Below are 26,016 nucleotides of genomic sequence, written 5' to 3'. Positions count from 1 at the left end.
GTTCGTATCCAGGGCCGCTGAGTTCAGGAGACCTCATTCGTCTCGATGAACAGAGAACAGAGTACTGGACTGGAGGTTACTGTAGTCCAGAAGTTACCTCCTGGCCGGTACTTTGTCCTGGTTCAGTCCCCACTAAGCATGTAAAGGCTTGTGTAAACTGATATACTTGTGAACCATACGTCGTGGGAACTAGGAGTGAGAACGTTGGCCCGGTAGCCAATATAGTAAAGGCAAAACCATCGTGCCACGAGAATTGGTCCAGTAGGACTACCCTCACCTGTACTAACGGTCGTCGTAGTCTGCTGTGAGGTCACGTGCCTCGAGTCTGTAACTCTATCGGTGCTGACTAACATGTGGCTGTTTTCCTTGCTCCTATCCCTGACCCCCATACTCCACCGGAGAGGGTCAAACTTTCTCGCCGACCTCAGTCCACTCGCCCTGACCATCGGATTTTACCTCCGGTGATATTATAGTCCCCGCTTCCCTTGGCAGCGATACCTCCGCCGTGCGTGTTGGATCCGCAAAAACTCGGTATCCTCAACTCGGGCTGGCACGCAACCCTCCCGACATTTCATTCAGGGCTCCGATCAACGGGATGGCGCTGAACACGAGGAAGGTCGCCGTGTTAACATCAGTAATGATCGTGCCCTGGTTTCTTATGGGGTGTTCATGCAGAGATAACCAGATTTGCTTAGGGATCTGTGAGGCACAGCATGCGATAAGGATAAGGGTGGGAGGCTATTCCCGCATGGCTGAAAGTCCCCCACTGATCGTTCTTCTGGCCCTTTCTGGCGAGTGGATAGGATCTTGTTATGTACACGAGCGGAGGTGAAATAGAGAAGGATGTCGAAAAGAACAGGATCCGTAAAGCCAATGGACAGAATGGTCGCCAGACACGGTTTTTTTGGTGTTGGCAATTTCATGGAAATTATGCAGGGTACAGCTGCACAGGAAATGCAGACTTCGATAACCCAAAGGAAGTTGAAGACGTGTCAGATGATAATGTCCAAAAAATTATCTGGCTTTCTTTGGGACGATTGTCACAGTAGGCGGCGTGGGTATGCTCGAGGAAGAGGAAAGAAGTAGCCGCCAGCGATATAATATGACCTGGGAGGCCACAAAAGTCATGGCAATAAATGTGTGGGTTTGGGGGACCGGGCTAGCTGCAGACGCAAGTCCTCACTACTTAGGGGGGTCCAAGTTCATTCTGAATGCTGAGGGAAACACTTCTGCAGGACAACAAGGATAACCATAGCTGAGGCACAGATGGTTTGTGGAGAGATCAGCAGCGAAGTCGTGACAAATATTGAATCTCTCGCCTCGCCACAAAAAAAATGCAAATATCAACCTATCGCCATTGGGGAGGTTGGAATGTTTCCCGGGTCAGTGCCTTTTCCGAACTTAGGTCAGAGAAGTCGTAGGCAGCGAGTGATCTGTACTGTCCACGGCGTTGAACATACATATATGCCTCGTGTCACTAAGTCGATGTTCCCGGTGAACCCGGAACTTGCTTGTTTCGTCTGGGTTGAGGTAGTTGAGATATACATGGGGGGTTGAGCGTAAGAGGAGAGATCCTTGAGCACTCATAACCGGTGCTGGGGAGGGGGGGAAATGTGGGTTAAACGCCATTTTAGACAGCATCTACATGGAAGATAATGTCGATAGGTGCTTAAGTCAGATGACAGCAATACGAACTTCTAAGAATGTAAGCCCTCTGGTGGCCCGTGTACCGTCATAGTAAGAGGGGTCGATTCTGTTCCAACAGCGGAAAAGAGTTATAGCATGCGAGCCAGTCCAGCCGCTGGTTCATAGCTGGCGTGATCTGATGATGAGTCAGGGATCACCTGTTCCGTCTAGTACCGATATTGATATACGGTACATACATGCTGTCAATTCAGCGGTACCCACTAATCGCAAAAATTATAGCGAGTTTTTGCTAGTTGTCTCCCAAGGATTTCAAAATGAAAAGAACCTTGGTGATGGTTAGGGCGCCAATCAGATTTGAGGAGCTGTTGTATATAGCCCGAGGAGTCACAGAGACAGATCCGTTCCTTGAAGTCGATGTGCTAGCCATATGTTAATTTGTTGTACCAGCAGATATTTGAGAGACATACATTAGGCCGGTGCGATCTCTTCGGTTGAAAGCGAGGGTAAAAATTTCGTTTGCTCGTATCCACGGTACATACCACCTCCGGTCAGCATCAAGGATTGCGATACGCTGGTATTCTGGTGTAGCACCTGGTTCGTCGGCCGTAGTCGAGTGCACAGGGCGATGGGCAGAGGTGGGGTCGAGAATGCCAATCTGAAGCATGCCGCACTATCGTCACACAGAAATGTAAAATGAATTCCCCTTCGAGTCTGTCAGATGGTGAAGTCGTGACTGCCCGTTGGCAGGCCATTCGGGGAACAAATTAAGCGAACTCCGCAGCTTTTCGAGTTTGCCGTTGCTGACGACCTTCCATCACATGCATTTGAAAGCGTAAGGACGAATTCGGTCCGATTCTGGGAGTATGTCAGACTGTTGAGACGTTGTGTCATATGCTCAGGGGGGTCATATCAAGAGAGGTGCACGAACGTGTACGTGCCAAGGTGGGAGAATTGTAGGGCATGTCACGTGTGTGTCATTGCAGAAGTGATGCTCCTCGTCCTTGGAAGTTGGGAGCACCCCATGGTACAGGGCACGGCATCACTGGCCAAATGGCAGAGAGTAGTAGAGCCTGCATCCGGCGTCCCAGGGCGGTGTCAAAAGAGGTGGTCGACGGAGGCATGGGAGGCTATGTAATGCAGTTCCACAAATGAAGACGTATTTCATGTAGTCTGCGATTACACAGATCCGTACCTTGTTGAACTGTTTCTCCGCCGCCAACATGGTTCGTGCACGGATCAATGGTGTTCCCTTCGTTCCTGACGCCCCCGTCCGGCTACACCCAGACCAGAAAGGGGGGGGGGGAACGAAAATACGTCTCTACGGCACTCCGGAACCACGACCAAGTGGGTTAGGTTCTGTCAAGGGAGGTCAATCTAGAGACGTATTGATATTTTTGTTCGTACTTAATATGTACCAGTATCTACCATGATGAAACCACGACTCAAGGGAGATACGTCGCTGGGATTCTGCTAAGTACCTGGTGCTTAAAGGTCGACCAGAGTAGGAAACTCCCTGCACTTGAGGGGAGGGAGGATTTGGAGTGTGTTATCGGGAATGATTGCATATGCGGGTGGGGAGAAGTTGGTCGTCAGAATTGGCAAGTGGTAAGCCCGAAAAACGTGAATACACACCATTGAAGTACGACCCCACCTTCTCTTCGACAGCGTGGTTCTGTTCTGTATTGTGTATGGTGATTCAATGGAGGAGCTTGTGATTTGTACCGACGATTTGGGTCCTGAGCGTGTGAGGGCTGTGAACAAAAAACCCTGTTCGTGTACATACTCGGAGACCGCCTCTATGGCAGAGTTTTCATTAAGACTTGTCAACACGACTTTGGACACGTTGCTTCCGGTGGAAATGAATTTGTCCGACAGCGCGGCAAGGTCTGGCGTGCCTTGCGATTCGGATCAACTCTGGAATGGAACCGAGGCTTAGTGTCTCGAAGACAGCCAAGAGTATGGAACACACAACTGGATCACGTTCTGTGTGTGTAAATAGACCCAGGGGTGGATATGTATGTTCGCGGGATAAGAGCTCTTTGAGTGGAAGGGTACAGGGGCCGGCGGTGCACGGGCGACCGTCCATGTCACACACACAGGCTCCAACACTGCGGTGTGGCGATTCGATCCTCGCGACTTTTCCGAAACGGTCTGTTTTGAGGCAGTGGGGGGGGGTGTCTAGTCTTATCGACAGCTGCTGCCTGGGCGACGGACACAGATTATGTACATGACTTGCAGCCTGAGACAAGAAGCCTACCTCGTTTTCTTCTTCATCGAAAAGGCGACTGCAAGGGTGGACAGTGTTCTGTGCTGAGGCAGTCTCTCATTCTCTTTTGCTGGTTATCTAAGGGTGATCTTAGTGCGTTCTAATTCCGTCCGCGGCGGCGGTCCAACTGACCGCAGTGATACGCATACTCCTAAACGCCATGCGACAGGCCTGTGGATCAGTGAGGGCGTGTGGCGACTGTATACATTACTGGATGCACACACTATCTGGATATGGGTGACGTGAGGTGATGATGACATAGAAGTCGAGGGGCGTATGTACTAAGGTATGTTTTGTGCAGAGGCTGTGTTGGTTGCCTGACATGAACTGACGCCACCAACGGGGGGAGGTGCGATGAACGCGGGATGGGAGAACATCAGACGAGCGTCTGTCTGTCTTGCCGCTGTCTTGAGTGTGCCTGTGTGTTGAGCTCGTGTACTGTGTCATCCCGTCGCCCAGGCACGAGAGCGAGGCGAGAGCGTGGCTGATCCCAAGGCCCGGGATGTCCCGAGGGGGGTGAGATGGCCAGATAAGGAAATAACAGGGGCACAGATGCGAATAATAAATAATATATAAATAATTGGATCCATTGTGTGTGCTGTGATGTGCCTTAGAGTGTTCTGATTGGTTCAAGCGCTGATCCTGAAAGAGACTTCTTCTCACCCGTCCCAGTCTGTGTGCTCTCCCTGCCCCCCCTCCTCTGCACTGTCCTCGCTAGCCTGTCTGTCCGTCGAAGTCGACCTCGACGACGACGACGCCGACGCCGACTGCGGCTACGACACCCCCCTGACGCCCTCTTCTCCCGTCCGTCGCCCGACTCCCCCCCGCGACTGCCCCGCCGCACTGGCCCACAACACTCCGGTCCGACCGCCATGGCCAACAACAGACCCGTCACCTCAGCTGGCCGTCCTCGCACTGCCGGCCCCCCCGCCTTCGATCACGACACCCCCTACGATCACAACACATACATCGCAGAGGACGACGACGAAGACGACGAGAGCGACGCCGGGGACCTCTTCGCCTTCCTGGCCCCCTCCACCGCAGATCAGCAGAGAGACTCGAGCCTCCAGCAGCACCTCAGTCCCTCGCCCGACTACGCCCATCTCTTTGCAAACGCGCTCCCCCCGGCAGATCCATCCCCTGTCGCCTATCCCTCCCCCACATTCGACCCCTACGCTCGTTTCCCCGCGGACGCCGCTGGTCCTTCCAGTCGTTTCACTCCTCCCATTTCCAGTCAGCCCGTAGAGAGCCCCCCCTCGACTGCCTCACAGCAGGGCGGCGCGCATGACCCATACCGCATGCGCAGACTCAGCAACCCTCGCACTGGCACTGCCGAAACAAGACCCAGCGGCACATCCTCACGCGACATTCACGTCAACCTCCCCTCCAGTCCACGGGAAAAGTCCCTCGAAGTCGAATACTCGGAGATCCCTTCCCGAAAACGACACCCCTCCTCCACAATCGGTCCAGACACCACCACACTCAGTCTGACTCCGAGCATGTTGGAACAGGACAGCCGAGACGGTTCGATAAAGTGTGTACTCCTTCTCGTGCTACATCTCTCTCTCTCATGCCTCCATACTAGAATGGAGTTTGACTTTGACGCCATCAACGAAGAAGACAGTCCTTTTCCGGAAGTACGCGCTTCCGTCTCAAATATTGATGACCCAGACATGCCCGTCATGACCCTCCGCATGTGGATCATCGGTCTCCTTCTCAGTTTGGTCGGCGGGTAAGGCTTCTTTTTTATTCAATTTTCTCCATTTTATCTTCATCTATCTCCGTCCTTCCAGGTCTATGAACGTCTTCTTCAATTTCCGACAACCGGCTGCGAACGTCACGCCTCTCGCTCTCGTCGTCATCGGTTATCCCATGGGAAAGTTCTTCGCATTCGTTCTTCCCATCTCCACTTATCGCTTCCCCCGTTGGTTGGGCGGTTTCGAGTTGTCTCTTAACCCAGGGCCATGGAACATCAAGGAACACGTATTGGTATACATCATGGCAAACGTATCCATAGGAACTCCTTACGCCATCAACGCCATCGTCGTTGCACAGATGAACTACAATTTCCAGGCCAGCTACTGGTTCAGTGCACTGCTCGTTGTCGCCACACAACTTACGGGTTTCGGTCTCGCCGGCATATGTAGACGCTTTCTCGTTCAACCACCTAGCATGGTCTGGCCTCAGAACCTCGTCACATGCACACTGCTCAACACTCTTCATGCCGAGGAAGAGGAGCAAGGCGGGATCTCCCGTTACCGCTATTTCCTATACGTCTTGGGAGGCGCCTTCTTTTTCTGGTTCATTCCGGGTATGACATGAGATTCCACGCCGTCGGCGTTCGATGGGCTAACTGACGGCTCTCCCTTCAGGTTATCTCTTCCAGGCACTGTCCGTGTTTTCCTGGATATGTTGGATATTACCGAACAATATTCCGGTCAACCAGCTTTTTGGCGTCTCCTCGGGGATGGGTATGAGCGTTCTAACATTCGACTGGACAGAAATCGCATGGATAGGCAGTCCCCTTATGTTCCCGTGGTGGGCACAAGTTCACATGTTTCTCGGATTCGTCCTCTTTTTCTGGATCGTCACGCCTATCATGTATTACACCAACGTACGTTCTCGCTTACATTCACTGTGGCCCGTACTCACCGCCTCCTTGCAGACATGGAACCTCGCCTATTTCCCGATGAATGACGATAATCCATACGACCGTTACGGCAACGTCTACAACGTGAGCCGTGTGCTGGACAGCCAGAATCGATTCAACGAGACGGCGTATGACGATTACTCTCCCCTTTACCTCCCGGCCACCTACGCAATGGCGTACCTCCTTGCCTTTGCATTGTCGACGTGCGTTCTCGTACATACGATCTTGTACCACGGCCGCAGCCTGTGGAATGGCGTAAAGAGGATTCGAGTGGAGCAGGACGATATTCATGCCAAACTCATGAGACAGTACCCAGAAGTTCCCGACTGGTGGTACTGGATATCGTTCGTAGTCTTTTTTCTTCTCATGGTCGTGGTGGTCGAGGTGAGCCGATCTTGCGGTTCCGCAAGCGCCGTCGGCTGACAATATCCTCTCAGGTATGGCACACCTCGGTACCGGTTTGGGCACTTCTGCTCTCTGTCATGCTACCGTCTCTCTACGTGCTTCCCTCTGGGTTCATATATGCCATGACTGGCCAAGCAGTACGACTTTTTTTTTCCTGCCGCACTTCGGTCCACCCTGATGGATTCTCTTCCAGGTCACGTTAAACTTGCTTGCTCAGATCATTCCGGGTACTCTCATAGCTGGAAATCCAGTTGCTAACATGGTCGGTTGTTACTTCTCAGACCTCTCCTCGGCGTTCGTTAATTGCCACACTAGATTTTCAAAGCGTACTCGACGCAGACGCTGTCGGAAGCCAATTCATTCGTACAGGATCTGAAGCTGGGTCATTACGTCAAAGTGCCACCACGAGCGACCTTTGTTGGTAAGGATATCGTCTCCCCCTTTTGCCGCATGGCTCTTTTTTGATATGGGTCTGTGTCTAGTCCAAGCAGTTGGTACAGTGTTGGCCTCACTCATTCAAGTCGGTGTCAAGCAGTGGATGTTTGACAACGTCCCGGATATATGTTCCCCTGACCAAGCGAGTTTCCTTACCTGTCCGCACAATTCAGTCTACTTCACCGCGTCCGCAGTTTGGTGTGTATAACTTTCCACATTATCCGCCTTTGTGTATATGTGTAATACATTTCTCTTCTACATACAGGGGCCTCATTGGACCAACTCGTCAATTTGGCAAGGGCGCATTGTATTCCCCCGAATTGTACGCCATCATCATCGGAGCATTCTTACCGCTTCCCTTCTGGCTCTGGCAACGACGATACCCCAATTCATGGGTCAGGTTTGTCAGCACGCCCGTCGTGCTGAACGGCGTGTATGCCATACCACCCGCTGCTGGCATCAATTACTCTTCATGGTTTGCGACGGGCTTTGTGTTTCAGTATTTGATTCGAAAGAAGAACTTTGCTTGGTGGAGCAAGTTCAATTATGTCACGAGTGCTGCTTTGGATAGTGGTACGTACGAGACACTCTTCTTGGTTTCGCACGGGAGGGGGGTTACTAACGCACCTTTTTTTTTGCGTGCCACAGGCACCATATTATCTGCTCTTGTAATCTTTTTCACTTTGCAAGTACGTCTTTTTTCTCCCTGTCTCTTCTTTTTGATGCGGTGGCGACGCGCTCGATCGGTTTTCTTTTTTTTTTTTTTTCCCTCTCCTTGCTTCTTTCCTGACTGATCGCTCAATAATATAGTACCCGAACGGTGGTGTTTACCTTAATTGGTGGGGAAATACGGTGTACCAAAACAGTGAGTTTTAATCTATCGACCAATCGTCTCGGTCAGCCGAAGAAAATATAACTGACTCATCTCCCTCTCTGCCGCTCTGCCTCCGTTTTTAGCTGCAGATTATAGTCGCTTAGCGTTGAAGAAGATCCCGTCGGGGGGTATTCCTTTACAATAATTGTACCTAGTTATAAGAGAAAGACATCTGCATCAATATCATCCAACTCTCATTTTAACTTCCCATCACTCTTTAGTGTTACTACTACATTATCGTATTTGGTTCTCTCTCTTTTTTCTTTCTTTCTGCTTTCGTTCCGCAGTAGTGAATGCGGTGATTACGGTTTGCGCCTATACCTGGACTGGATCACGCACGGCAAATTTTAGATAGACTTTATGCGATAGTGGTAACTATATAGCGCGCGGTGTTGTGTTTTTTTTTGGATTAAATACTGATGGCCTTGTCGGTTGGAGACCAAGTGTTTCATATTTTTACATAAAAGTTGTTGCGATATCGGAAGCTGCCGCGTTGATTAGATCGTTCGACTAGCCTTGGTTCTGAAGCTTAAGGTTAAGAAATGGGCGGCAGCAAGCTTTGTACTGATCATGTGGCCAGGGGCTTTTTTCTCTTTTGTCGAAATCTTTCGCTCATGGAATTCTCTTTTGAGAGCGGTCTACAGATCGACTTTATCTACATATGTACCTAAGGAAAGTCTAGACCGACGAGACGTATGTATGTACTAATAGTAGTGGCATCGCATCATACCTGCCCCTTGACGTATGTGTGTTTATTATCTTCCACAAGAGACAGCAATTTGTTTTACTTATGTACGTAAGATATACATTGGAAGGAGATAAAGAAAACACCTCAAGGTGAGGGCGATGGGTGTAAACGTTTTGGTGATTGAATGATCGGTTGATTGATTGAGTGAGTGAGTGAGTGACCGGGTGAGTGAATAAAGGTGGTTGGTGGTGGAGGTGGAGGTGGGTTGGGAGAGGGGTGAACACTGGGTGGGGGTAGCTTTCGCAATTGTTTAACCCCTGCCTCGTCCCCTTGCGCCGCGTGCGGGTGCACCCCGCGCCGAACCACGACCTACAAGTGCGGTTTAAGACGTGACGAAGAAAAAAATGGGGGAGTAGGGTGTGGAGAATGAACAACGCACCTCCTCTTGCCGGACCTCCCCGACCTGGATGGATGAAAAGTTCCGTGATAGACCAAACACGAACCGCGTGCCAACCGCGCGGAACCAGCGAGATAGCGAGATAAGAGAAAGAGAGAAAGAGCAGGTTGGTCAGTTAACGTTAAAATGCGCGGGAGCGCATGGAAACACAAACACGGACCTCCTCTAGAACCAGGGCCGGCCCCTCTGGCGCTCCGACTTGCCTCACGTGCGCGTGCCTGCTCCTCCTTCACACTATCCAACAATGTATCTGGTACACGCAAGTATTTTATCTGTGCACATGTAACCTTCATATTCGATTCGAGAATCACAAAAAAAAAAGAAGAGGACACGCACGGTGCTTCCGCGTATATAACATTCTTTGAGTTTCCAGAACCGATCGCCATCTGCGCTCGTCTGATAGACTTCTCGTAGAGTGATGTTCATGAAGTTGTCGCAGTTGACAAGGTGGCCGTTGAACGTCTCCCCGTTTTTCAATTCAACAAGCTTTCGTGTAGTATCATGTTGGTGGGGATTCGGGGGTGTGAGTGAGAAGGGAGGGAGACTTACCATGGGCTTATTTTGGGCAGCTGACAAGAGCGATAGTGGGAGCTGGAACGCTTTCGATCAGTTTTCGTTTTAGACAGGTCGTGCTTTTTTGGCACGGTGTGCATACCATGTTGGTCTGTTGTTGCAAGTCAAGTGTTAAAACGCGATCAACGATCGCGATATAGTTGGTCGGGTTCGGCGTTTTCTGTGGCTGTGCAGAAAGTGAGGTGCACCCCTGAACGTTGAACGTTTGAACACGCTCACTGCGAGCATTTAATTACATGGGTCAACGTTAACGTGTAAAATTTGTTAACTTAAGAGTAGTATGAATACACGCAGGCTAAAAACGCAGTGACGGAAGAGAAAGAAAAACACATGAATGGGCCCATCAAATCACGAGCTTGACGGAGGAAATTGTGGTCGAAGCTCTCACGAGACTCTCGTTCTCCGCATGGCTTCCGTCGCTCTCGACCCAGAACACAGTCCCATCCACTCTATTCCCCACTCTGTTCTTTATGATCTCCCTATGGCGTCCCTTCCCTTCTGGATCTTCGACGGAGTCCTGCTCCATCACAAAGACTCTTCCTACCAATGCAGTACCAGAGTAGCCGCCCTCGTATGTGCTCGGTACGGCAACTTTGACCTCTCCATTTGTCGTCGCAGCCTCGGCCTTTAGGACGGATCCCACGGGAGACTCAGTAAATGCAAGGTCGACAAAACCATTTGTAGAGAATGCGCGAACATCAAAGTTCCCACCAGCGCTCGCATCATCGGTGATCAAGGCAACTTCTGAGGCAACATGTCTAAAAGCCCGATCAGTGTTCATTGTATTATGATGAACGGAGAATGAACATATGCATACCCATTGGTAGTGTGCATTGTGAGCTGGGAAGGGTGCGTGCGTTCTTCACGGTTAAGCAGGGTCACAGTTGCATCGATGTTGCCGTTGACGGTCGCCAACCTCAGGGACTCCCCTTCGAAATGACCAGAAATAGCACCGTTGGACGTCACGAACGAACCCATGCCCGCGGTGACGGACTATAACGTTTAGTAGTCAAAACCCTAAAACTACGCGGTGATACAAGAAGCCTCACATCGACGGTGATTTGGCCATCAACAGACGCAAGGGAGACTCTACCGAAGGAGACGGTCTCTGACAAGTCTGCTATGTTCTGGGAGTAGGTGGGGAGGTGAGTCCTCAAATTCTTTATGCTCAGACTGCTGCCCTCTTTCGCAGCAGGTAGAGTGAGTTCCACGTCGAAATGCAAGCGCTCCTTGCCAGACCAATGCCTCCTGTGCGGGGGAGTCTGAAGATGACTTTGGTCAGTGCACTGAGGATAAACGATCCAGATCTACGCACAAGAATGCTAACGCCGTATTTATTCTCCGCACCCCCACTAAGACATACAGAGGCAAGATGAAGGGCATCCTCGAATTTGTATGCCACCCGAACATCAACATCCACCAAATCGGACTCCTTATCGGATTGAGTGATCTTCAAGTTACCGATCTGGTTTATACCCCGGGAAAGTAGGTACAACGAATCGGCGTCAACGGGAAGCGAAAACGAGGTCCCTGCTCCATAAGGTTCGGTGCTCCATATCGGTTGATCGATGTAGTCCGTCCAGTTATGGCTATGGACACATTGCAGATGCGGGGGTTCCTTGGGGGCACCGAAGCCTTCCGCAGGTGGGAAAGGAGGTCGCTGGACAGACAACACGATACTATTAGTACACTCTCGACCGCGGACGACGGACAACGTACGAAATGAGGATGAGTGTGCCTGCGGAAGAACCTGAACGAGTGGACGAATCCGGACACGGCAAGTCCTAGAACCAGGCCTTTACCGCAGGCCACCAAGATCTTCTTTATCGTTGGCCGGTTCGACTCCTCTTCCCAGTGTGGTTGTTGTTGAGCATAGTGTGAAAAGTCAGGCAGCTCTCCTTTGAGGAGAGGCTGGTTCTGACATTCACAGCCTTTCTCGAGGTTGGAGCATGCGTGGTAGACGTGACCGCCAGACTGGGCCATTTGCTACGAGGACGAGATTACTGGATGGGCCTCGAGATTGTTGCGTGCTCAGTTATAATGAGGTGATGGGGCACAGCAGCCGAGTGTGCGCAGCAGGGGCAGCAGATGTAGTGGCCACTGCCATCTAATCATCCGCGTCACTACTGTAATATTGCGTTTTGCTGCGCCGTAGTCGGTCCCATGTGTGAGCAGACAACAAAATTCAGCGAGGCGGGTGGTTCGCAGTGGTCGGCCATTATGTACTTCATTGGCTGCGAGGGGACTGCTGCCACGGGCATCCGATAACCGCATCGTTGGATTCGTTGCTTGGTAGCCTTGGTGGTACACGTGTACAATTACTGTGAACTTTGCACGGACGTCGTCCCAGCTCCACATAATAACACTAGTACTAATGTTTCCTTTCGAAAAGCTACCGGTTGATCTCGTTCAACCCATTCTCAGTCAACTGGATGACAGACGAGATCTGACTGTGGCAGCTATCGTCTGCAGGTCGTTCAATTATGCTGCAACGCCGTTGATATACAGGACGGTTGATGCGGGTATCAAAGACAAGGTGCGTGCGTTTGCGTCCCCGTCCCTTAGTATGTATTGGCACAGTAGCTAAACGTAGGCTGTGTCGCCGGGTTCAATAGAACGTCCTACACCCTTCGGCAACCCTTCTTCGACGACCGGAACTCGCGCAGTACGTCTGGCATGTCACGGAGACGGGTATGTATTCTCTACGTGTATATGAATTACATACACTAGAGGAACAGACTGACAGCGTCTGGTAGGGGATACTGTGCGGAAGAACCCATATGTCATGGGAGATATCACTGCGGCGCTCCGCCTGTGTACCAACCTGGTTTCAGTGACCTGGTGGGACCGTTCCAAATCTGCGGAAGTTAACTTTATGCCCATCCTCGAAGTTTTGATGACCCTTCCATTGAAGGAGCTCAATCTGCATACGCAGTATGATATCGGGGATAGGGCTTGGGCACTCCTCAACGAAATGAGCGGTATACGTCGGTTGTCAGTTTGGTCGCTGGATTGGGGTCCGCCGCGGGTACTACAAGGTTGGGCAGAGTTACTTGGTCCCACTCTAACACATTTAGAGCTTGGCGTATGTGTCGCTTCAGCACTTGACCTGTGCACGCGTTACTCATCTCATATAACTACGCAGCGCTGTGCCGGCGTGCCACCCACCGTTTTGATATCTGTGTTCCTGCAGCTTCCTCTTCTGCGGGATTTGCGAGTGAGAGGGGTACCGAGCGCTGCTATTCCTTCCATTATGGCTTGTCTTCCAAAGCTGACGGCCTTAGACACCGATTACAACGGGCGTGGCAAATATCGTTCACCTCATGTGCCGCTCCCATCCCTACGGAGTCTGACTGTTCAGGCGAGCTCGGTAGACGTCCTTGGACCGGACCAATTGTGGAGGTGGATATCTTCATTGATACCACATGGAGAATCTTTGCAGTCATTTTCTCTGGCGTCGTTCGCAGTACAGGGTCAGATTGCCATCCCGCATCCCTTCATCATTCGCTTAATACGACTGCATGGCAAGTCCTTGAAACGGTTCACTGTTGCTGCAGCTGAGATCACTCCCGATGCCCTGCTATATTTGTCTCGAGATTGTCCGCTCTTGGAAGAGTTAGAGTGTTTTGGTCCAAGTCCAAATGTGGTATGTTCATGCAGGTTTCTTTGAATAGGGCTTACGAGATATCGTGCAGCACGTGATTGCAAAGGTTGCGGAATCGGCGAAGAACCTTCGGTCATTGCAACTGAATGTGCACTGGACCGAAGACGAAGCCGTCAATTCAAGTGGCCAAGTCGGTCGATATTTTCGTGAACGAACCTTGTATGGCGACCACACCTATCCGAGTTGCCACCAACCCGTTGATTTTAGTGCGGAGGAGGCTATGGCGTTGATGCTTCAGAAAGGATCGAAATTGCGAGCCATCAGATTGGGGGCCAACTCTTACACCGTAAGCAGTCTGGCTTTCTCTTGATAGACAATCTTTGTTATGTTGTTTCTTTTTTGGTTTGCAGGGGAGATGGGTGCATGCGACAATGAAGCGAGGCTCGAATCGGGATGGGTCTTCGTTGGCGTTTGAGGAAGGCAATGTAATCTTCGAGGTAACCAAGGACAACTATCCAGGGTTGTAGTGTCGGTTACGACCGATCGACTAGCTTTAGTACCAAGATGTATGTAAAAGATCTATACGCAGATAAACTCATTCGCGCGCGACTAGTGACAATGTCTATAATATTCATTTATATGCAGATAGACTATGTATGGGTTAGGTATGGTGGCATAAGGGTAAAATGTACTCATGCTCAGTTGCATGCAAGTAGTGACAATGTCTGAGGTGACCAGTGTATGGTGCATGTTATGCCTGCATCAGGGGTCTTCCCTTTTTCAGCTTCTCGTGGTCATGTGCATCATGTGCCTTGTCGTGTCTCTCATAATCATCGCCATCCTAGGGGTTTGAATGCTGCAAGGCTCCTTTGGGTCTCCAGACATCATGGTATTTCCAATACCTGTCGAGACCACACCTCCCCTCTGATCTGGTGTTCCACTGCCCTCTCTGATGGATGACATGTTACATTTCCTTTTTCTGACTTGTTTGTATTGCTTAGATGTTGTACTATAGCTCTGGTGTCTGGCTCCTCACTGTGCATTGATTGCACAGCCAGTATAGCCTTTGTTCCCTTGCCTATCCCCATCATATGACACCATATGACTTGTTCTGACTTACTTATTTGACTGATGGCATTGTTGATTACTGCAGATACATGTCATGACATGTCTGTTGTGACTGGTACAGTACTCTCACTGTATAGGTATATAGTCTTGAGTATTCTGTCCTGTATCCTCAGTTTTTCAATTACTTGCAACTCAGCTTCATCCCTTTGCTTTCATCCTTGTCCCCTCCTCTGTGTGATTCCCAGCAGCTCACCAGAAGGAGTGAACCTTTGTTGGACTTCAGCAATAACTGAGCCATAGGGGTTATGACATGTTCAGCCCAGAGTATTCCCCTCATGTACATCATGCCTAGTCCATTTGACAAAGTCACTCTGCTTGGGCATAACAAAATCAAAAAACTCTATGCAGCTTTTGGGACTTGTTGACCTCTTCACAAAAGTCTACTTGTCCCTGGTTACTGAACTTCAACAAACCAATTACTCCTCAAGCACAAGGCTCATTGGTTTCCCTACATGTAAAAACTAACCTGCCTTTGTCCTGCTTCTTCGAACAAGATTGAGAAGCACCCTTCTACCCTTAATCAACTCCACCACTTGACAGGCAGCCACTAGGCTTTAATAGATCACCTCCCTCGAGCTTGTGCTTGTGTCTCCCTATGCATAAAGTTGCTTGCACAATATCAATACCTCTTTTGGCTGACAGGTTTCTTTCAAGAAATAAATCCTCCCTCAGTCATCATTGTCACTATCTGTAAAAGTGTCTAACCCACAGAAATTGAGACCTCCAGTCCCTCCTCATCCAAATCCACTTGGGCTTGGTAGAAACCCACCCTTACTGCCCATCCCATTAGGAAGGCTCAGTCCATTGGTTACTGCCACCAATCCCCAGTTATCTTATCTATCCTGGTTTAGGGATTCAGAAATCATGCTTAGTTCAGAAGAAGAAGACAATCAGAAGTCCAAGACTTCTTTCAGATCAGTCCTCAAGGAAGAACAAGAAGCATGTAATCAAGAAGAAATGTCCATGATGATCAGTCACAGAGATTCAGTTCCTGAGATGCCCCCAAGGACCATTTTGGAAGAGGAACTGAGACAGAGGTTGGAAGAACAAAGAGTCGCAATGGCTGAGGAGCTCCACAGGGCAATGCATGCAACAATTAGTGACCTGTTCCCAACAGGTACACCTACTGACTTGGCTTTGCAAGACTGGTATCATAGGAACTTTGGAAAGGCCATACCCCCAGAGCTACCTGCCAGTGGTAGCAGTAAGGGGAAAGCCAAAGCTGATGAAGATGATGACTACTCAAGCCACCTGCACAACAGAGGCTGGGAGTTTAATGTTGGGTGTCCTGGAGAATACAATGGAAGCCACAATGGGCTCCAGACCTGGATTATGCAGGTCAAAGGATATCTGAACCTTAACAGACATGTCTACAACACTGAGTCTCTCAAGATCTTGTTCACCCTTACCTACATGACTGAGGGCATGGTAGTCTCTTTCGCTGAGAACTATCAAAATGAAAATCAGATGCTTGACAGTACCATCTACTGTATGGATACCTTTCAGAGGTTCGTTGAAAGGTTGAAGGCTACTTTTGAGTCAGGAGATCAAACTGCCCTTGCAATCTTATGACTGTCTGACATTTCTCAAGGCAAATGAGAACTTGAGGCCTACATCGCAGAGTTCACTGGACTTGTAAACAAGGCTCAGCTGAAAGAAGAGTTGTGTGAAGCAGGGATCTTCTTTGGCAAAGGCTTAAACAAAGAATATTGCAACTGGGTTCTCAACTCTGGGTGCACTCCATCCACCATCATTGAGTGGATACAGCGTGTAGGAGAAGCCCAAACCACAATTGCCATGAAGCATATCCTAGAAGGGAAGGAATCTCAGTATGAATGGAAATTTATTCATTACCATGGAGGTTCCCAAGATCCTGATGTGATGGATGTTGACAAATGTAAATGGAATGTCAGATGTTCTGGTTCAGAATTTAAATGCTTCAATTGTGGAGCTGATGGTCACATCAAGTGTGACTGTAAAATCAAGGTCAAAACTCAACTGTCCAACATCCATATTGTTTTAGCTGAAGATGGCATGAAGACCACTTATGTCAGAGATCATGAGGCTAATGCAGAAGAAAGGAAGTTGTTGGGTTTTTAAAGGGGACTGATGAATCTCCTGCATTAGTCAGTCCCATTTTGATTTTGTCTGCTAAATGTACTTCTATAGATGATGAATTGAATATGTGAATTTGTTCTCCTCTCAGATTGGTCATTTTACCAGATTACAAGGCAGGAATATGGGCCTGTATTGACTCAGGCACAGAAGTCTCCCTCATCTTGGAGAAGATGGTCCAGAAACTCAAGATCCTGACCTATTGGGTAGAAAAGAAGTTCAAGACAACCTCTTTCACAGGAAAAGATGAAGAATGGGTCACTTGAAAAGTAACCCTCAAAATGGAGATCAAGGTGCACGTCGTATGAGTCAAGTGTTATGTAGGCCCCCTTGTCAGAAAAGAACATGTCCTCCTCAGAATGCTGTTTTTGAAGGAGTTCAAGCCATGAATGAACTGGGAAACTGGCAAGATCACATGTTGGGATGATGGGTTTGTTTATCCAGATGATGAGAAAACTAAACTTTCACAGGTAATGTCTATGGACACAGATAGTGTGAAGGAGTCTTCTGGCCTATCCCCAGAAGCAGTAAAACTGGACTCAGGTGAAACCCCCAAGGCAAAAGTTAATAAAACCACCTTGTCTACAGAACTCGAAGCTGCCTTGGCAAGTGGGAAAGAAGAGGTAACTCTTCTGGAAAGGTACAAGGAATTTGCCAAGGTGTTTGCCAAAGACAATATCCTGCTACCCCAACATCGACCTGGTCTGGATCATGAAATCAGACTATGGGATGACTTCAAACCAAAGAAGGCTGTGGTGTATCCCATGTCTCCTGATGAACTTAAAGTCTTGGATGAGTTTCTGGACAAGAACCTCAAATGCAAGAAAATTCAACCTTCGACTTCACCTCAAGTGGCACCAGTGTTCTTTGTGGCAAAGAAGGATGGAAAGAAACAGCTAATCCAAGACTACTGCTATCTCAATTCCTTTACCATCCCAGATGCCCATCTGTTGCCAAATGCACAGGCTTTGTTTGATGAGCTTGTTGAATCAAAATACTATGCCAAGTTCAACATTCAATAGGGATTTACTAACCTTTGGGTTAAGGAAGGAGATGAGTGGAAGGGAGTGTTCATTACTCCCAGGGGACTGTTTGAACTGACAGTAATGTTCTTCGGTCAGTGTAACTCACCTCCCTCTTTCCAAAGGTATATGGACAAAACTTTCAAATCCCAATGAGGTAAACAAGTTGGATATATGGATGACATCACTATCCATGCCAAGACTAGGGAAGAACTCTGAATCCACATTCATGAGTTCCTGCAAATCTGTGCAAAGGAAGGGTTGTGCCTCAAAATCAGCAAATGTTGTTTCGAGGCCAAAGAAATTGAGTTCTTGGGAATGATAATAGGAAAGGGGCATATGGAGACCTTGCCTATGAAGACTGACACCATTAGTACCTGGGAAGCCCCTGACAACCTTCCCAGGCTTCATTGGTTCCTTGGCTTCTGCAACTTCTACTGCAAGTTCATCCCTTCCTTCTCAAGCATCACCAGACCCCTCCATGACCTAATGAAGAAGGGGGTTTCCTACCAGTGGACACCAGAATGGAATGCTGCTTTTGAAAAGCTTAAAACTTTGTTATGCTCTTCTCCAGTCCTCACTATCCCTGACTTCACCAAGCCCTTCACACTGTTTACTGATGCCTTGAAACTTGGGACAGGGGCTGTTCTTGCTCAGAAGGGTGCTGACACTGAATGGCACCTGTGCTCCCATTCCCAGTCTCTTGTTGGAGCTGAACAACACTACTGGGTTTATGATCTGGAGATGTTGGCCATCATTTGTGCCCTGAAGGCTTTCCAACCCTACCTCCTCTCCCCCATTGAACCTACTGTGGTCTTCACCAACCACAAGAACTTGGAGTACTATCACAAGCCACAGCAACTCACCCCATGGCAGGCCATTGGGCCACAACTATCCAGTCCTACCTGATCCAGTTCTCCTGGCAGGCTGGCTGATACTCTGTCCCACAAGGGGACCCTCAAGGAGCCTGCCCCCATGGCCATGGTCCTTCCCTGGACCTCTGGCTTTTGGAGGGGGTTGATCTGCAAATTCACCTCATTTCCCCCACCTTTTCTATCACAAAAATACAAAAACAACTGAAAATCAATCATCTCACATGAATAGGATGTTTGCCTGCCCAGAATCAGCACTCTCATAACAACTCAAAGCTGTATTCTCACCCAAGTGAGGAAAAGCCAAAGGAGAATAAGCTGCCCAATGCTTGCCCCTTGAGGACTCCAGTCAAAGGAGCATGGGGAGTATATGCTATATCCACAGATCTGTATGAGCATGTCAAGAATGATATGCCAAAGGACTCTACAGGTCTGGAACCAAAAGACAATGTTACTATTGCAGAAGACAGAACAAAAAGGTTTGGAATGACATGGTTGTGCATCCCTCCCAAAGACCACCGACATTGCATGTGTTCATACCATGACCATGAGTCAGCTGGACATCCAGGACAGAAGGCAATGTTTGCAAAGATGTGAAAGGAAGTCTGGTGGGAAGGTATGAATAAGGATATACAAGCTTATGTCACAGGGTGCCCAATATGTCAAACCACCAAGGTGGTGACTCACCCACCAACACCGCCTGTCATCCCTCATGATATGCCCAAGACTGCATTCTCATTCCAACAGATATCTATGGATCTCATCACAGATCTCCTGGTCTTGGGAGAACAAAAATACAACTCTATTCTCATGGTTGTCGATCAGGGCCTTACTAAGGCTGCCCTGTTTGTCCCATGCCACAAGACTATTGACTCTGCTGGGATCACCTGGTTATTTCATCAGTTCATTTACTCCCATTTCGGCATTCCTGAATCAGTGATCTCTGATCAAGGTCCACAGTTCACCTCTTCCTTTATGAAAGAGTTATACAAAGTGATAGGGGTAACCCCCAAACTTTCGATGGGTTATCATCCTCAAACAAATGGAGAAAGTGAATGGGTAAATCAGGAGGTGGAAGGGTACCTCTGCCTGTACTGTGCTGAAGCACCCAACTCCTGGGCTGCCAAGCTTCCTTTGGCAGAGTTTGCCCATAACTCTCATATCCATTCTGTTCATCAGATGACCCCCTTTTCACTCCTCCTAGGCTATGACCTGTCCCTCTGCCTGGAAAAGTGACTTACTGTGGTCCCCTCAGTTGATGAAAGATTGGAAAGGCTGGCCTCAAATCAAGATGTTGCTGTTCTTGTGCACAAGAAAGCACAAGATCTGATGCATTCATGCTCAAAAGGATCCTATGTACCCCCCAAGGTCGGTGTGAGTCAAAGTGAGGTTCAGTGGTGAAAACCAACCAAAACCAACACAAAAGACAATGAAAGCGAGTGGTGGTGTGTCTATGTGATACCTAGATGGTAGAACCTGTTCTTTGGGAGGGTTTTTGCAAGCTACAACACTCAAAGATGAGTGCTGAGGGTTGGGGGTGCTCCTGATGAAGAGGGAGCAAGAATGTGATAGAAAGCGATAGGGTAGACTGCTGTCAGCCTACAGAAGGATGGATGGAGACTTAATTCGATGTCCTAAGCTGTACTGAGCTCAGGGAGGACTTGGAGCGAAGTATATGGATGATAGATGATGATAAGCAAAGTAGATGATAGCTAGACCCTTAATAAAGTCTCAACTATCGAAGCTGATGAATGATTTACTGAGAGATGATAAATTGCGAGCAAGAGGGGCTCTCTGATGTCTTCTTTTTTTTTTTGCTACTGAAGTACAGTGACTTATATACAGTACAGGGGTGTTGCCTATGGAAAACAAGGTGCAAACACTTGGTAAGTGATTGGTAACTGATGAGTAAGGAATGTAAGCGATGGGTAATCATCTTGGAAAGCATTGGTAAGCATTGGTAAGGATAAGTAAGCCAAAAAGCGAAGAATCAGTAAGCAAAGTCAAAAGACTGGTAAGTATTGGCAATAGGTGAGTCAAAGACAGTCAGAATGTCACAGTATGAGTCAAGCAATGTCAGGAACTGGGAACGTGCACTGGAATCACATTAGGGGGAGGCCATGCATGTCACATCTCAAAGAGATCACTTCTAGGCCAAAGTGGGATGACAGAGAGGCAGCACTGATCTGATGCTGATATAGTACATCCAAAAGTGGACAGGGTGAGTCAGATGTCAACAGGGGTCAAGCTTTGGGGGTCTGTGGGGTGACAGGAGCATAGGGGATCACAACTTTCCCCCCCAAACCATCCTCTCAGTGAAGCAAATAAAAACTTCATGAATGAGGCTCTGTTGGAAGAGAGGATGAAGGGGGAGCGTCTTCTGCTGTATCTTGCAACAAGGAGGCAAGATGTGCATCATACTCATCATGGATGCGATCAGGGAGAGTGGAGAACAGTAGATTATACTGTAGCTGTCACAATTTTGGAAGAACAATGGACAAGACCGGTATAAAGACGTTGCAGGGGGCAGGGAGGAAGGATCCATATGCTTCTTGGACTGGAGAGACTGAAATGACCACATAAGACCTTTCCAAGCAAATGACAGACCTGAGGTGACCAAAGAATGTCCTCCAGGAGGTCATACTGACAAAAAGAACACACTGTCCAAGCTGGATGGGCTGAGAGGGGGCAGATGAGGGTGGGATGTACCAGGATGCTTCAGGATGGAAGCTGGTAGGAACTCCTGGTAGATATATGTAGCCATGGTCCCTAGCAAAGGGGACAAGTGAAATGACTGATGTGGAGGCAGCCATATCAGAAGAATTAGTGAAATGAGCATCTTTTGGAGGGAGTGCTGTAGAAACATGTGGAGTGCGCAAATCCTTTCCAATCTTGGAAGGTAGGATTGCGTGGCTGAGCACTACAAGCGAGTGTGGGAATGGCTTCGGTGTCTGCAAAATTGGTGGAGATATGTCGAAAACCAGAATGCCGTACACGGGCACTTCAGAATTTTATTGGCACTTAACTTGCCTCCTCCTTTTTCTTTGGCATTGACAACCTGTTCTTGTGCGAGGGATGACTGCTGACATTGCTGGATGTCCTTCTTTGCATGAGGGCTATGGTCTTCACCTCCATTCATCAGCTACATCCATGTCCACCTCACCAAACACCTTTGGTGTGTGACATTCATGCTCAAAAGGATCCTATGTACCCCCCAAGGTCAGAGATCAGGTTCTCCTGGATACCAGACACCTCCATATCAAAAACCAGTGTGACAAAATTGTGCCCAGACATCTCAGCCCCTTTAAAGTGACTCAGGAGGTCTCCCGAGTAGCCTTCTGATTGGATCTCCCATCCACTTGGAAGGTTCACCTGGTGTTTCATGCCTCCTGGATCTTTCCTTACACTGAAAATGACACTTATGGGTTTGCACCCACAGCACTGCTGCCAGAGCTTGTAGATGATGAAATTGAGTGGGAGGTTGAGTCAATAATCAATCACAAGATCAATGGGTGCAGAGGCAAGTGGAAATACCTTGTCAAGTGGAAGGGATTCCCTCATTCATCCAATATGTGGGAACCTGAAGAACATATAAAAGACCATGCCTCAGAAGCCCTTGACCAGTACAAACTTGCTCACCACCTTTGCAACTAATGGACTCCCCTTGATCTGTAAACACTGAAAATGACTACTCCAACCTCCCCCTTGCAGAATCTGTTTATGACCCTGCAGCTGACCAGGATGACCTCTTCATCCCCCCCATCACTGTCTATGCCCCAGCCTCACCTCCAACAACCACTGCCAGCTTTTCTGACTCATACCCCTCATCCCCCATCTCGCAGTCATGTGCAACATCTCCCATTGTCACCTGCCCTCTCAGACTGCATCCACTCATGTCCTTCTCAGTTAAGGGGGTCCCTGCCCCAAAGGCCAGAGTCTCCCTCAGTGGAGATAGTAACCAACAGGGAAAGGGAAAGGGTAAGGCATGAGTTGATGATGACACTGATAGTAACCCAACCCCAACCGATTGCGCCCATGCTTCCAAACCTTCCAACATATGCACCACCTTCTCCACCTACTCTGACAGAGCGCACCACACTGCACTCAACCTGCTTGCCTCTGCTGCCCTTGCCTGGGATGACAAGCCTCAATTACCAATCACAGCAGGTGACTACTTGGACATTGTTAGGGCACTTGACATCTTCCATGATGGGGACCACATTGATGGGTGCACACCAGAACAGGTTAAGTATTTTGGGCTTCTGTCTGAAATCTACAGAGCAACAGACATGATCAATAACACTGTCTTCAAAATTTGCACCTGAAAGCTTAATGGGACTGCCCTGCTGTCCAAAGTTATAATGATCAACCTGTTGGAAAGAAGCTCATCAGGGCTTTTAGAAGCTGTCACTGGAGGTGCCTATCATCACCTTCTTCAACAACAGATCAGCAAGTTCCTGGCCCCACCTGCTTCTCAACTTCTTGATTGTATCTGCCTGAAGCAAGAGGAATCATTGGCTTCTCACAACAATAAAGAGAGTCCCCAACAATGTGTTGATGAATGGAAGGCCTTGGAGTTGACATATGTAGACAGGGCAACATTATACAAAGAGGTTGGTGCCTGCCTTGGGACAGGGACTCACAACTCCACTTGGGAGGTTTTACTCCAGGATGCCACCTGGGCAGGATTGCACAGGCACTATCATAATGCCATCCATGCCACAGATCCCCTCCTATTGACTCCCTTCATCCCTGTACCTGCAGACCAACTTCAGTTCTACCTTGGTGGCCAGTCCCCAGTGCCTGCTGACCATGTCCTGTACCAGCATGTGTGCTACCAGTGTCATTACCTGGGGCATTGGTCCTGTTGTAACAGATGCAGCTCCCACTTTACTCCAGCCCTCAAAGAACTGCCCACTCCATCACCTGTGTCACCTGTCTCTGCATGAACATGTTCCCACACCTATACTACTTGTTGACCCCTTTCCTCATGCCCCACTAACATGCCTGGCCCATCCTCAAGGGTCTGAGGACCTTAGAGGGGGGTGATGTTATGCCCATGTCAGGGGTCTTCCCTTTTTCAGCTTCTTGTGGTCACATGTGTCACATGTCTTGTCATGTCTCTCATAATCATCACCATCCTAGGGGTTTGAATGCTGCAAGGCTCCTTTGGGTCTCCAGACATCATGGTATTTCCAATACCTGTCAAGACTGCACCTCCCCTCTGATCTAGTGTTCCACCGCCCTCTCTGATGGACAACATGTTACATTTTCTTTTTCTGACTTGTTTGTATTGCTTAGATGTTGTACTATAGCTCCAGTGTCTGGCTCCTCGCTGCACATTGATTGTGCAGCCAGTATAGCCTTCATTCCCTTGCCTATCCCTATCATATGACACTGTATGACTCATTCTGACTTACTTATTTGACTGATGGCATTGTTGATTACTGTGGATACACATCACAACACATCTGTCATGACTGGTATGGTACTCTTGCTGTATGGGTATATAGTCTTGAGTATTCCATTCTGTATCCTCAGTTTTTTGATTACTTGCAACTCAGCTTCATCCCTTTGCTTTTGTCCTTGTCCCCTCCTCCATGTGATTCCCAGTGGCTCACCAGAAGGAGTGAACCTTTGTTGGACTTCAGCAATAACTGAGCCATAGGGGTTATGACACATTTAGCCCAGAGTATTCCCCTCACATGCATTGTGCCTAGTCCATTTGATGAAGTCACTCCACTTGGGCATAACACAGGGCCTTGACCCAGCCTTTCTGGTTGTGCTTGACATGGAAGTGTACACATTGATTAGCAGTCTTGTTAGTGCACTCACTGGCCCTGTCCATCTGTGGATGATATGAGAATGACATTTTGAGTTTAATACCTGTCAGCTTATGAAGGGACCTCCAAAAGCAATACACAAAGAGCTTATTGCGATCCAAAACAATCTCCAAGGGGAGACCATTCTTGCAATACCAATGGTCAAAGAAGAGCATTGCAAACTTGAAGGCCATGATAGAGCTGTGGCAAGGTACCAAACACATGTCAGCCCCAAGATGGTCTGTCATTGTCACAATCATATTGAACCCATGATCTTCTGGCAAGGGACCAATGAAGTCAATAGCTACCAAGTCCCTGCAAGCATCAGGGACTGGTAAGGGGTGAAGGGGACTGGCAGGTGCTGTGGTTGGAGACTTGTTGCACATGCAATGGGTGCAGGCCAGGATGTATGCAGCAGCAAGATCATGACACATGTTAGGCCAGTAGAAGGAATTATGTAGCACTGCATAGGTTTTATCAGTGCCAAAGTGGCCCAAGGCATCATGAGCGAGATGGAAGAAACACTTGTGAAGTGAATGTACATGAGGGATCACTAGATGGCCTGTGAGATACAGTAAACCATCCTGTTCCTGGAGACCAGGGAGTGAGTCAAGGAGAGAAAAGAGTTTTTTGCAGAAGGGATCCTCCATGTATCCTTTCAAGATCTCCACTGTCAGCAACTTATCCACCTTGACCATTGACGCTGCAGTGACAGGGGGAACATCATCCAAGCATCACGATAACACATCAGCACCAACATTATGCTCACCTTGGACTTAGCAGAAAGTGAGGTTGAATTGTGACATGTACTCCTGCCAGTGAGCTTGATGTCAGGAGAGATCATGTTGTGTGGTGAAGTTCTGAAGAGTGTGGTGATCTGTATACACTACCACTGGGGCACCAAGTAACTCAATCTGCCACTTCTTCAAGGCATGAATGATGGCTAGCAGTTCCTTCTCATGCACTGGGTAGTTGAGTTCAGCACCATGTAGAGGAGTAGAGTCAAAGGCAACCAGTCTAGCAGTCTCCCAAGTAGGTCCCCAGGAGAGAATCGTGCCAGTATGAAAGTCTGACATGTCACATGTAAGGAAAATATGGTTGTCACCTGGGATGTCATGGTCAATAGTCATCAGGCAGTGAGGACTGACTACAAGGTCCTTGACAGCCTGGAAGGCCCACTGATGTTTGTTGGTCCAGGTAGGAAACTTGAGTTCCATGGTCTTCATCATCAACATGTTCAGGACATGCATGTGTTCTGCAAGATTGGGGAGGTGATCAGCAACATAATGGACCAGACCAAGGAAACCATGCATGTCTGTAACTGATTGAGGGACCAGCCAGTCAAGAATCCTGGCGATCTTGGAGGAATCTGGCTCAATCCCTTGAGCCAAGATGTGGTGGCCCAGGAAGAGTATGTCAGTGCAAAACAGCTGAGTCTTCTTGAGGGAGCAGAACAAC

The 26,016-nt window shown here is 48.7% G+C and overlaps 5 protein-coding genes across 5 annotated transcripts; 3 read left to right on the top strand and 2 right to left on the bottom strand.

The window, feature by feature from the left end:
• Positions 1 to 2,309: 2,309 nt before the first annotated feature.
• F5J12DRAFT_961694 (uncharacterized protein) lies at positions 2,310 to 4,496 on the top strand (the record flags this gene model as incomplete). The annotated part of the gene is made up of 10 exons (XM_051749946.1): positions 2,310 to 2,335; positions 2,395 to 2,508; positions 2,547 to 2,577; positions 2,656 to 2,778; positions 2,817 to 2,991; positions 3,095 to 3,252; positions 3,523 to 3,634; positions 3,705 to 3,796; positions 3,866 to 3,947; positions 4,008 to 4,496. 10 exons carry the CDS (start codon positions 2,310 to 2,312, stop codon positions 4,157 to 4,159), a joined length of 1,065 nt encoding a protein of 354 aa, XP_051596284.1. The 3' UTR covers positions 4,160 to 4,496.
• A 49-nt stretch (positions 4,497 to 4,545) lies between these two features.
• F5J12DRAFT_855571 (OPT oligopeptide transporter protein-domain-containing protein) lies at positions 4,546 to 8,743 on the top strand. The gene is made up of 13 exons (XM_051746684.1): positions 4,546 to 5,447; positions 5,499 to 5,645; positions 5,707 to 6,224; positions 6,286 to 6,527; positions 6,579 to 6,947; positions 7,001 to 7,105; positions 7,162 to 7,230; positions 7,284 to 7,389; positions 7,451 to 7,601; positions 7,669 to 7,976; positions 8,052 to 8,092; positions 8,214 to 8,268; positions 8,361 to 8,743. The coding sequence occupies exons 1-13, from the start codon at positions 4,786 to 4,788 to the stop codon at positions 8,420 to 8,422; spliced, it is 2,835 nt and encodes a 944-aa protein (XP_051596283.1). The 5' UTR covers positions 4,546 to 4,785; the 3' UTR covers positions 8,423 to 8,743.
• A 267-nt stretch (positions 8,744 to 9,010) lies between these two features.
• F5J12DRAFT_855553 (uncharacterized protein) lies at positions 9,011 to 10,208 on the bottom strand (the record flags this gene model as incomplete). The annotated part of the gene is made up of 6 exons (XM_051746683.1): positions 10,078 to 10,208; positions 9,972 to 10,013; positions 9,759 to 9,908; positions 9,583 to 9,694; positions 9,403 to 9,428; positions 9,011 to 9,275 (listed from the first exon to the last, which is right to left on the bottom strand). Coding segments are annotated over exons 1-5 (333 nt in total), but the record flags the coding sequence as incomplete, so codon positions are not given.
• On the bottom strand, positions 10,186 to 12,298 carry F5J12DRAFT_855551 (uncharacterized protein). Its single transcript, XM_051746682.1, has 5 exons — positions 11,715 to 12,298; positions 11,311 to 11,655; positions 11,045 to 11,257; positions 10,813 to 10,988; positions 10,186 to 10,753 (listed from the first exon to the last, which is right to left on the bottom strand). Exons 1-5 carry the CDS (start codon positions 11,976 to 11,978, stop codon positions 10,339 to 10,341), a joined length of 1,413 nt encoding a protein of 470 aa, XP_051596281.1. The 5' UTR covers positions 11,979 to 12,298; the 3' UTR covers positions 10,186 to 10,338.
• Positions 12,299 to 14,274, top strand: F5J12DRAFT_855542 (uncharacterized protein). The gene is made up of 6 exons (XM_051746681.1): positions 12,299 to 12,531; positions 12,611 to 12,686; positions 12,752 to 13,080; positions 13,141 to 13,641; positions 13,691 to 13,945; positions 14,010 to 14,274. Exons 1-6 carry the CDS (start codon positions 12,370 to 12,372, stop codon positions 14,124 to 14,126), a joined length of 1,440 nt encoding a protein of 479 aa, XP_051596280.1. The 5' UTR covers positions 12,299 to 12,369; the 3' UTR covers positions 14,127 to 14,274.
• The last annotated feature ends 11,742 nt before the right edge of the window (positions 14,275 to 26,016 follow it).

The sequence above is a fragment of the Pisolithus orientalis genome, assembly GCF_024613125.1.
Source record: "Pisolithus orientalis strain OTSU chromosome Unknown F5J12scaffold_40, whole genome shotgun sequence".
In the NCBI taxonomy this organism is placed as follows: Eukaryota; Fungi; Basidiomycota; class Agaricomycetes; order Boletales; family Pisolithaceae; genus Pisolithus; species Pisolithus orientalis.
This window is presented reverse-complemented; position numbering and strand designations above follow the sequence as displayed.

Bases quoted from the DNA above. Each gene is read 5' to 3' on its own strand.
- F5J12DRAFT_855542 (XM_051746681.1), top strand. From the start codon at position 12,370: ATGTTTCCTTTCGAAAAGCTACCGGTTGATCTCGTTCAACCCATTCTC. The intron at 12,687-12,751 runs GTATGTATTCTC...AGCGTCTGGTAG, and splicing joins CTGGCATGTCACGGAGACGG to GGGATACTGTGCGGAAGAAC. The intron at 13,081-13,140 runs GTATGTGTCGCT...ATAACTACGCAG, and splicing joins TAACACATTTAGAGCTTGGC to CGCTGTGCCGGCGTGCCACC.
- F5J12DRAFT_855571 (XM_051746684.1), top strand. From the start codon at position 4,786: ATGGCCAACAACAGACCCGTCACCTCAGCTGGCCGTCCTCGCACTGCC. The intron at 5,646-5,706 runs GTAAGGCTTCTT...CCGTCCTTCCAG, and splicing joins CTTCTCAGTTTGGTCGGCGG to GTCTATGAACGTCTTCTTCA. The intron at 7,390-7,450 runs GTAAGGATATCG...GTCTGTGTCTAG, and splicing joins ACCACGAGCGACCTTTGTTG to TCCAAGCAGTTGGTACAGTG.
- F5J12DRAFT_855551 (XM_051746682.1), bottom strand. From the start codon at position 11,978: ATGGCCCAGTCTGGCGGTCACGTCTACCACGCATGCTCCAACCTCGAG. The intron at 11,656-11,714 runs GTACGTTGTCCG...TTGTCTGTCCAG, and splicing joins GGCACACTCATCCTCATTTC to CGACCTCCTTTCCCACCTGC. The intron at 11,258-11,310 runs GTGCGTAGATCT...AGTCATCTTCAG, and splicing joins AATACGGCGTTAGCATTCTT to ACTCCCCCGCACAGGAGGCA.